The sequence below is a fragment of the Arachis ipaensis genome, chromosome B01, assembly GCF_000816755.2.
Source record: "Arachis ipaensis cultivar K30076 chromosome B01, Araip1.1, whole genome shotgun sequence".
Lineage (NCBI taxonomy): Eukaryota > Viridiplantae > Streptophyta > Magnoliopsida > Fabales > Fabaceae > Arachis > Arachis ipaensis.
The window spans coordinates 87,241,926-87,253,083 of NC_029785.2; the positions used below are offsets into that span (position 1 = coordinate 87,241,926).

Below are 11,158 nucleotides of genomic sequence, written 5' to 3' on the forward strand. Positions count from 1 at the left end.
TACAAAAGAACAAAAAGGAAAAGAAAACCCTAAGACTCAAACCAAAGTCTTGTGGCATCCTTTGGAGGCAGTAACAAAGCACCGTTTCAGGAAAAAAACTACCGCTTACATTCCAGCATCTCTCAAACAAGAATAGAAGACCTCAAACAGCGAGCATTTTAATAGGAGAAAGACAAAATGCAAAAAGCATAGAAAGTCATCAAAACCACTATCTTCCTACAGTCTATCAGTAAAGAACAAGCATGCATCCCCAAACATCAAAGCACGACAAGTAGAAAGCGTCAAAGATACTTCCTTTTTTAGGATCAAACAAAATTATCACTCAAAGCTTCGAAACCAAAAGCACTAGCAACAGGAAAAGCAAAAAATCATGCAAAGAGGCAAAGAAACTACAGAACACACCACGATCAGGCATAAGCAAAGGCAGAAAGATCTAAACTTTCTCCAGCCAAAATAAAAAATTTCTCAAAATAAATGGCGTAAAGGAAGGAAGGAAGAAGAACCAAACCTGGAAAATGGGAGAAAAACTGCAAAAGAAAGCAGAAAAACGGAAGGCAAAATCCAGAATCACCCCTCTTCCACGAAAACAGCAACAAAGCAAGCGTCGTAGGAAGGAGCTATGGACTCAAAGCCAGAAACAGAAAGCGAGAGAGTAAAGGGAGAAGTTACGAAGAAAGAGTGAAGAAGAGAAACCGTTTCCTGAGTATAAAGTTCAAAAATAAAGAAGTTAAGGGAAACAGAGCAATTAATGCCAAATTAATTGGGGCAGTAAACCCTCGCACATTCCCCATAACAAGGCGCTTATACAAAAGCACGCGCTTTTAGAGAAAAATGTTCTACATTCAAAAAAGGTTCTACAAAAGAGGAAGTAGACAAAATGCTCGAGTTCGGCTTCACCCGAGAAGGATCGAAGTCCTAAAACCAAGACTCGACCTCCAAAAGAAAGGCCGAGCTCGAGCAGGGGCACTGTTCATACCCTGGGTCGAGCTATCCGACCCGGGATGATCGGCGACAAAGCGACCGACCTCTTCAGGTCAGGCTATCCGACCTCTTCTCAAAGAAGTCGGCCAAATCGACAGGAAAGCCCAATAAAGGGCCCAAATAGAGGAACACGACCCAAATCCAAAGGCCGTCCAAGCCTATAGAGATAAGGGCGGTTCCCTTAAAGATAAGCTGACCTCAAAGATAAAGATAAGATAAGATAACTAACTTATCTTATCTAAAAAGGTCACTCTACAACCACTATAAATACACTGGAGCACCCAGGTATAACTCATACTCTGATTCTACATAAAACCTGTTTAACACCCATGCTAACTTAAGCATCGGAGTCTCTTGCAGGTACCCCCAACCCTCCGGTGACCAAGGATCAGAAGTGTAGCCAGTCCAGTAAGTCGGACACAACAGCTCCGGCTGCCACCAGCCAGCCGGACACGTCATCTCCGACCAGTACTAAAGATCTCATCCGAGATCGACCTACAGTTTCAGGTAACCCTCGGAACACTTTGGATTTGAAATTTGATCTTGAGAATTCATTTTTGGTTTGGACTATGCTACCAACGAATTAATTCTAGTTTTGATTGATTCTAAACCAGCAATAATTCTCTTATCGAATTTTTGGCGCCGTTGCCGGGGAATCACTTTAAGTGCAATGAGTGCTATAATTTTGGTTGTTGTGAATATGTGAATAGTGTGAATATTTTGTTTTTGTTTGCTACTTGGTACTAATTTGTAGATATTGTTTCTATCTAGCTAGTCTTGGTAGTTGTTAATTGTTAGGTTGGTTTATGTTTATTTGCCCATTCTTGTTTTGCTTTTCATAATTGCATGCTTCTATTGCTTCCTCAGTTGAATGACACGGCCACTTCCAGACCCGAGCATGGCTTTTTTTGATCCGGAAATAGAAAGAACTTTAACTCATATTAGGCAAGCTCGGCACCGGCTAGCATTTGTGAATAGTGAATCGGGCTTGCTTGAAGAGCACTCCAATTCACTATCACCATCAATCCGTTACCATCACTCTTCAATTAACGAGGAAACCTTATATTCATCTGTGGGGAGTGCTGAAATCTCTGTGAGTGACTCAGGTGACGACACCATGGCGGATCCACCCCGTAGAATCACCTTAAGGGAAGCCGGAGCTCCTGATATTAACTTGCAACCGATACAAATCCGGTATCCGGCTTTGGATCCAAATTTTGAGCTTAAGATCGGCACAATCAACTTGCTCCCCAAGTACAATGGACTACCCGGAGAAGACCCTCTTCAGCATCTTAAGGATTTTCAAGTTGCATGCTCCACTGCGAGAAGACATGGTGCAGATGAAGTAGCAGTTTTAGTGTTTGCTTTCCCTTTCTCTTTGGAGGGAAAAGCGAAAGAATAGTTTTATACTCAACAGGGAGATGTGATTTCTGATTGGGACTTGTTGCGTAAGGAATTTTTGGAAAAGTTCTACCCACCGCAAAAGACAGACAAGCTACGGAAGGAAATCTCTTGCATTGTGCAACAAGTTGGGGAGACTCTTTATGAGTACTGGGAGAGATTTAAGAAGTTGTTGGAAGCTTGCCCCCCACCATATTGACGAGTTGGTACTTATTAGCTACTTTTGTCAAGGGATGAACCCCCAAGATAAGCTTCTCCTGGATGCCTCTAGTGGAGGATCCCTCACCAAAAACAAGACCGCCGAGGAAGCTTGGGAGATCATAGCAGACTTGGTGGACTCCACTCAACACTCAAGGGCAAGAAACCCTCAACCAAAAGCTTTAAGTGAAGTTTCTCCTTCCGGTGATGCCGTTTTGACAAAGACCCTCGGTGAGATGACAATTTTGTTGAGATAAATCACCCAAGGGCAACAAATTTCCCAAGCCTTGATATCTTCTCCACCTCAACCTCCAAGAATTGAAGGACCACCAAGATTATGCGGTATTTTTGCTTGTAACAACCATTACACTGATTAGTGCCCTCAACTCCAAGAAGACACTACATTAGTGGTAGCCAATCCATACCCACAAAGACCCAACTACAATCAACATGGAGGAAGTCAAAACCAAGGGTGGAGGGATAATTATAATCAAAGGTTGAACCAAGCCCCACAAGCTCAACCTTACCCAAACCAACAAGCCTACTATCATCAAGCTCCTCAAGGTCAACCACAATACCAACAACCACCACAATCTCAACCTCAAGGGAGGTATCAACACCCAAATAGTAGACCTAACCCTCCTCAAAGCAATCAAGGTCCTCCTCCTAATCAACCATACATGAATGACACACTCCAAACTTTTATGCAAGAGCAACGGGACTTTCGCAAGAAACAAGAAGCATATATGGCTACAATTGCTGAAGCACTCACCCGTTTGACTCTTTCTCCTCCGACTACACAAAATGCCCAACAAGCCTCAACTTCTATTAGTTTGCCCTCACAACCCCAACCAAATCCTACGGGGAGCATCAATGCTATCACCCTTAGGAGTGGCACCAAGTTGGATGAAATTGGTGTTGTGCCTACGAGTTCGAGTGAGGAAACCCACAAGGAAGAGGTGGGAGAGGATATGGGAGTGATGAAGGATGAAGAGGAAGATGTTGAGAAGGATGAGGAGGAACCACTCAAGGCCAAGGAGCCAAAGAGGAAAAATTCAATTGAAGAGCCTATGCCCATTCCATTCCCAATATTGGCCAAGAAGGCCAAGAAGCAAGAACAACTTGACCCCAACCTGGTGAAAATTTTTAAGAATGTTGAAGTCACCGTCCCTCTATTTCAAGCCATTCAACAAGTGCCCAAGTATGCCAAGTTCCTTAAAGATATTTGTACCAACAAGGAGAAAATTGGCGAACTCAACAAAAGATCGGTAGATGATTCTATCTTCTTTCTAATTCCTGAAAAATACAATGATCCCGGCCCATGTCTGGTTACTTGCTTAATTGGTGGGATTAAGTTCATAGACTGTATGAGCGATTTGGGGGTGTGCGTAAGCATTATGCCACTCCCCATTTATGAGAGATTGAACTTGTCACCCTTAAAGAGGTCCGGGGCGAGATTCGTGTTGGCCGATAAGAGCATTGTATCAGTTGTGGGGATTACAGAAAATGTTTTGGTTGACATCCAAGGTTTACTCTTCCTGGTAGATTTCCACATTTTGGAGACTCCTCCCATTGACTCAGACAAGCCATCATCCATTCTACTTGGAAGGCCGTTTCTAAAGACATCTCGTTTCAAGCTGGATGCACATTCAAGAGTCTATTCTTTTGAGGCCAATGGCAAGGTAGCAAGATTCACATTGGAAAAATCCAGAAAACCCACCCTCGAAGCCTATTCTATCTTTGGGTGTGATATAGTTGAAGATGAAGTGATTGAGGTTGACAAAGAGCAAGAAGAAGAGAAGGATGCCAAGAAGTACGATTCAAGAGATCACACTCAACCTAAGAATGCCAAGGAGTTGGAGATTTTCCTCCTTGGAGAAGCTCAAAGTGACCAATGAAGCCATGCACAGTCCATCTTAAGACTCTAAACCAAAGTGCTTGGTGGGAGACATCCCCACCATGGTAACATTGTTCCAACTTTATCTTTTTGTGTATAGCTTTTTGAATTAGTTGCTTTCTTGTGGTATGATGATTAGATTAGTTTTGATTTGGTATTTTTTTTTTATTGAATAAGTTGGATTGCTTGTGGATCATTGATAAACCCCATTTTTAGGGTTTATCTTATACTTGATTTAGAGGATTTTATAACCTTTTACCCATATTTATTCAATGAAATAGCATATTTTCATGATTGTCTCCTAATTTGTGCTTAAGTGTGAAAACATGCTTTTTAGGCCCTTAATTGTTTAATCTTGATTTACCTTTGATTCTATTAGATGCCTTGATATATTTGTTAAGTGATTTCATATTTAGGGGGCAAAGATTGGATCAAGGGAATAAAGGAAAAGCATGTAAAAATGGAGAACTCATGAAGAAATGAAGGAATTGTAAAAGCTGTCAAGCCGACCTCTTCGCACTCAATCAATCATAATATGAGCTACAGATGTCCAAATGATGCAATTTTAGTTGCGTTGGAAAGCTAACATCCGGAGCTTCGAAATGATATAAGATTTTCCATAGTTTCACCGTGCATAGGCGCGCGCACGCGCACGGTACTTGTACACGCTGATGGGTGCACATGATTCACTTAATGCAACCCATGGCCAGCGAATTCTAAGGCATTTTGGGCTCAATCCAACTCATTTTTTATGCTATTTAACCCAAGGATTGAAGAGGGATGAGACATCTAGACACTAGTGTAGTTTTATTTTAGTTTTATCATGCTTTAGTTAGTTTCTAGAGAGAGAAGCTCTCACTTCTCTCCATAATTAGGATTAGGCTTAGATCTAGATCTAGTTCTTCTTTTCTCTTCTAATTTTCCTTTTCTTTCCTTAATTGTTCTCTTGTAGTTGTAGAATTCTTCTTCTTCTCTTGTAATTCCTTTGTATTGTTAGTTGTAGTTTATGAACTTTCTTTTGTAGATCTACATTTTTTCTTCAATGCAATTGGTAAGTTCTTTGTTGTTTTATAATTGTTTTCCTTTTCTATTGTTGATCTCTTGCTATTCTAGTTAGATCTCTCTTTAATTCTTGCAATTCATGTTGTTTACTCTTATTGCCTTCTATGTATTTGATGAAATACTTCGTCTAGTTGTTAGTTAGATTTTGTTCCTGTTGGCCTAGGTAGAGTAATTAGTGACGTTTGAGTTATCTAATTCCTTTGTTGATTGATAATTAGAAGTTGCTAACTGATTTGGATACCACTAAAGCTAGTCTTTCCCATGGAAGTTGGCTAGGACTTGTGGAATCAAGTTGATTCATCCACTTGACTTTCCTCCATGGTTAGAGGTTAACTAAGTGGTAGCAATGGACAATTTATGGTCACAATTGAGGAGGATAACTAGGATAGGACTTCTAGTTCTCATATCTTGCCAAGAGCTTTGTTAGTTGTTAGTTTATTTCCTTTGCCATTTATATTTCTTGCCTATTACCCCCAAAACCCCAAAATACATCTCATAACAAATAACAAGAACACTTTATTACAATTCCTAAGGAGAATGACCCGAGGTTCAATACTTCGGTTTATAGATTTTAGGGGTTTGTTACTTGTGACAAACAAATTTTTGCATGAAAGGATTATTATTGGTTTAGAAACTATACTTGCAATGAGGATTCAATTGTGAAATTCTAAACCATCAAAAGTCTAATAATCAATCATGAATTTATGCTTGTTGGTATGATTTGGGGTTGGTATTTTGATATGCTATAGGAAGGAACCTTAGTTTTGAAAAGAAAAATTTTTGTGGAACAGGGCACCTGTGCGTGCGCAAACCCTGTGCACGCGCACAAAACTGCATTTTCCATCATCTGTGCGAGCGCACACCCTTGTGCGCCTGCACACTCGTTGGAGCACCCTCTGGTCGCAGCGACAGCACTTCCTGTGTGTGGGCGCTGCCCTGTTTCCTGAGTCTTTTGCGTGTGCACCCCTCTGTGCGTACGCACGTATTCCCCTTATCGCGCTTCTTGTGCGGCCACATAGACGTGTGCCTCCGCACACCACTTGACAACCCCTCTGGTGGGAGCGTCATCATGAGATGTGCGTGTGAACAACCTTCCCCCATCTTTGTCCTTGTGCGTGTGCACGAACCTGTGTGCGCACACACACATGACTCTGTACCTCAAGAAATTTTCAAAAAATAAAAAAATAAAAAAATAAAAAAAATAAAAAAATAAGAGAAGAAAAGAAAAATTTTTTGTGCGAGCGCACGCCCCAGTGCGCCCGCACGCGTCGTTGCAGCCCCTCTGGTGGGAGCAATCGCACCCTCTGTGCGCCTGCATCCCTCTCCATTTCATGTTTTGTGGGTACGCACACACCCTATCTTGCGACCTCTGTGTGCGCGCTCCCTGCTGTGCATCCGCACACGCTTATACACCCCCTCTAGTCGCGGCGATCGCATGCTTTGTGCGTTTGCAACCCTTCCTATTTCTGCTTTCTGTGTGCCCGCACACAACTCGTTTTGGGCGTTAATAGGGCAACCTACCCTGTTGAGCAGCAGTTTCATTTTCTTCCTCTCATTGCTGCTGCTCCTCTCACCACAGTCCTCAGTTCCAGGCGAACCTGCCACCGTCAAGCCGCCTCCACTTCTCTCTCTCACTTCACTTTTCTCTTCTCTTTTCTTTTCTATCTTTATTTCCTTTCTCTTTTCTCTCTTTACCACCGGTGAGTTCTCCCTCCCCGGCGTTTTTCTGGGGAACCCAATTGCCGCAACTCGCAGTGGCTATAAGAAGTACCATTGTTTCTTCCTCATTTCTCGTTGTTTCCATCTTCAATTTTCAGGTTCTTATCTTCCTTTTTTGTTGATTTTTGCTATTGTTTTGATTTTGTTTTCATGTTTCTTAGATTGAATTTAGTGCTTTTCTTTGTCTTTTATGTATTGCAAGTGTTGATATTTGATTATGGGTTGATTATGATTGAATTTGAGTATCAATTGTGATAAGCTTGCACATTGCATACTACATGTTTGATTAAATGCCTCTATGAACATTTTGTTTGATTCATATGACATGGCCATCATATGTACTCAATTTATCTCTTGTTAGCCATATTGTATGAATTGTGCAACTTCATTTATGACTTTTGACGGTAATTAAGTGAATTCACCAACGCATTTCCTTGCTTGTTGATGTGAAATTTTGGTTACAATTGCATTGTGTTATGTCAAACTCAATTGTCATTGTTCATCTCGAAATTTGTATTCGGTAATCACTTCTTGAGGATGAGTAATTGACACTTCACTTTGAATGGATGGTTATTGTTGTTGTACACTTTTTTGTTAATGAAATTTCTTGCCAACAACCTCAATGACCATTACATTCAAAGCGTTTTAATGAATCAATTGGTGCGAGCTTGAAGTTGCTTTTATTCCATGCTTTAGCCTTGCAACTTAAGAACTTGTTTGAGAAGCAGTGAGCTTTGTCCAGTAAACAGTGTGGTTACCGTGGTATCTGGCCGGTGTGTGTGTTCCAATCGCGCGCATCATTGGAATATACATACTGTGCTTTTATAAATCACACTATTTTCAAAGCTTCTTTTAACCTTGTTAGTGCTTCCTCAGTGATTTTGTATTATTGTTGCCCTATGATCTCAAAAATCTTTTATTTTATTTTCAGGATGCGAAAGAAGGGTAAGGCACCAGTTACTTCACCGGTTGAGGAAACTACCGCTCGCTCTCCTGTTATTTGGTGGCATCACCAAGGTGCTAAACCGAATACCTTGGTTAACCAAAGAGCCGACTCTCAATACGAGGATAATGAGAAGCGCGCAATCCATCGGGAGCGGCTGTTAAAGGTTCCAAACCAGTACAAAGCGACTATTCATCAAAGGATTGCCTCGCTTCAGTGGGAATTTCTCAAGCGAGAAACCATTGAAGTCAATGAAACTATGGTGCGGGAATTCTATGCGAACTACCAAGCTTGGGAAGCAAAGTCATTATTCCTCCGGGGAAAAATGTTGGATACTTCCAATCAAGCTCTAGAAGCTATTCTAAACATCCCCCACATTCCGCTTGAGAAGGATGATTATTTCAAGATAAAAGTGGATGTGTTCAAAGGAAGAATATCTATGGCTACCATTCTTGAGAGAATAGGCCGTCCTGGTGCATCTTGGGAATATAGCAAAGGGAGAAATTCTGTTCCCACTAGTATTGCATACTTTGATTTGAATGTCGAATCCCGTATATGGCATCAGATTGTGGCGGACTACATCATCCCGAGCACCCACACTACCCATGTTAGATTTGGAACTGCTTTGCTACTTTAGGCTATTATAGAAGGGAAGCATATAGCCATCGTACCTTTGTTGCGCAAATCGATTTGGAAATTAGTTGAAAAGAAAAATATCAACATTCTATTTCCATCGATGGTGATGCGCTTAGCAAATACAGCGGGGGCAGAGAGGCAACCAATGGACATCAAGTTAGAGTTTCTGAGAGGCAAAAGTTCATTTCGAGGGAAGAATTGGATGGATCATCAAATAAGATACCCTCGAAGAGGAAGGCACCCGTAGCACCAGCATCAAGTCTACTAACCTCATCGATTCCTTTACCGGTTCTCCGGTCTCTTTCGGATTTATTTCGAGACATCTTGCACGATATCCACCAGACGGAGCATTTGGAATAGAAGTGTTTTGAGTGGATAGCGACAAAGCTATACGGGAGAGACCCCGGACCAATTCCTGAGGCTTCATTCGAGCTAGTTGGAGAGGAGTATGATGAAGGTAACTAACCCATTCCCGATACCACCAGCTGAATGTGGCCCTGAAGTTCTCATTCTCCTAGATCCGAAGCAAGCACGGAGGACCGTGCAAGAACTAAGTTTGGGGGAGGATCGACTTCGTAGGGGTAAAAAAAATTTTTTTTCTCAAACCACTTTGCAATACTCTTTTAGTTCTTTTTACTGAATTTTAGTAGCTTTATCTTTATTGCACCTTAGGTGGTTTGTCTGTATATATCCGTTTAGTGTTCATAGTTATATGGTAGTTAATGTTTGCATGATTGCATGATAGAATGAATAAGTTTGGTGAAACACCAAGGAATTTCCATGAAATCCTTCTTAGGGTATACCATCAGTTGAATTGAAGAAAAATTTTGTGTTTTCCGACTTGCTTGAAGTATTCAATTTGTGGAACATAGAAAAGAGCTAGAACAGCATACCTTGTGAGATTTGAGCCTTAATAGATGGTTGCATTTTTCAACCTTAATGTTTATTCTGGTGCGATTTTACTCCTTTTTTTATTGTGATAATTGATTTGCATGATTCTTTATATCCTGTATTTGTTGTTTGGATGCATTTAGCATGATTGAGGCCATCTTTGATGTTAAACTCACCGACCTATATGGCCAACCCTTGTACTCACCATTGTGAACCCCTGTTGAGCCTGTAATCCCCTTTTGTTCTGATTTTAGCATATTATTTCCCATTAAGCGAAAAACCATTGATGTCCCTAAATTACTCTTTGATTAGCTTGGGTGGATTAGTGTGTATATTCTAAGTGTCAGTGGAATTGTTGGGAAGCATTGGTGATAGAGGCATGGAAATCATTGTGAAAAATTGGCAATTGGAAAGGCTCATGTGCTCTTTGTCTTAGGCATATGCATCTCTTGTGTTAACAAAGACAAGAAATAATTCAAAAAAAAAACTGTGCATAATAGAAAGTGAAATAAAAAGTTGAAATAAAGAATGCATATGTTCATGTTTTGAAAAAAAGTGCACGAGTAAGGTGAGATAGAAGAAAAATTGGGTAGATAGGTTACATTGTTATGAGTATATAGGTAATATAGGATTAGGTGGATACTTAAGCTAATCAAAGAACTAATTCTTTAAGTCCACTTGACCATATTTATCTTACCTAAACCCTGGCCCCATCACCACCCTCCAAAGACCTCATGATATTTGTCTTTCATGCATCAAATACTGGTTGATTGTTAGATGAAGTGCAAATCTTTGAAAAGCATGATAAAAGGAGAATTGAGTGATTAAGCCCTAAACACTGAGCGAATTGAGTGAATACACATCCGGTGAGGGGTTCGATTGCTCAATTCTATGTTCTTGCATCTCATGTTGTATCTTCTTGCAAGTTTTTTGTTGATTAGTTTTGAAAAGCTCAATTCGATTCTTCGGACATTGATTTTAGTGCATAAAATCTTTGCGTTTGCCCCAAAGCCTTCTTGTGATGGATTGGAATTTTATGGTTTGTTTTACAAACTCTTTGCATAGTACATTCTGGTAGTAACCCTTAGGATAGTTACATGCGTTTAGGTAGTACATAGAATAAATCATTTTCCTTTCATCTATCTCTTTTAAGAGTGTTTAGCATGAGGACATGCTAGTGTTTAAGTGTGGGGGAATTGATGAATCCATATTTAATGATGATTTTTGGTTGAATTTGAATGGATTTCATCATATAAACTTGCACTTATTCCACTAAATAGCATGCATTTGAACTTTCCTCCCAATTTGTGCTTTATTATGAAAACATGCTCTTTTGTGCCTAATTTGATTATTTTTAGTATGGTGATGAATTTAGTTAAGCGAATATTTGATGATTTGAGTGAAATTTGATTAACAGAAGTGAAATTGCA

The 11,158-nt window shown here is 40.4% G+C and overlaps 1 protein-coding gene across 1 annotated transcript; it reads left to right on the top strand.

The window, feature by feature from the left end:
• Window positions 3,261-4,478, top strand: LOC107609060. Its single transcript, XM_016310894.1, has one exon. It carries the CDS (start codon window positions 3,261-3,263, stop codon window positions 4,476-4,478), a length of 1,218 nt encoding a protein of 405 aa, XP_016166380.1.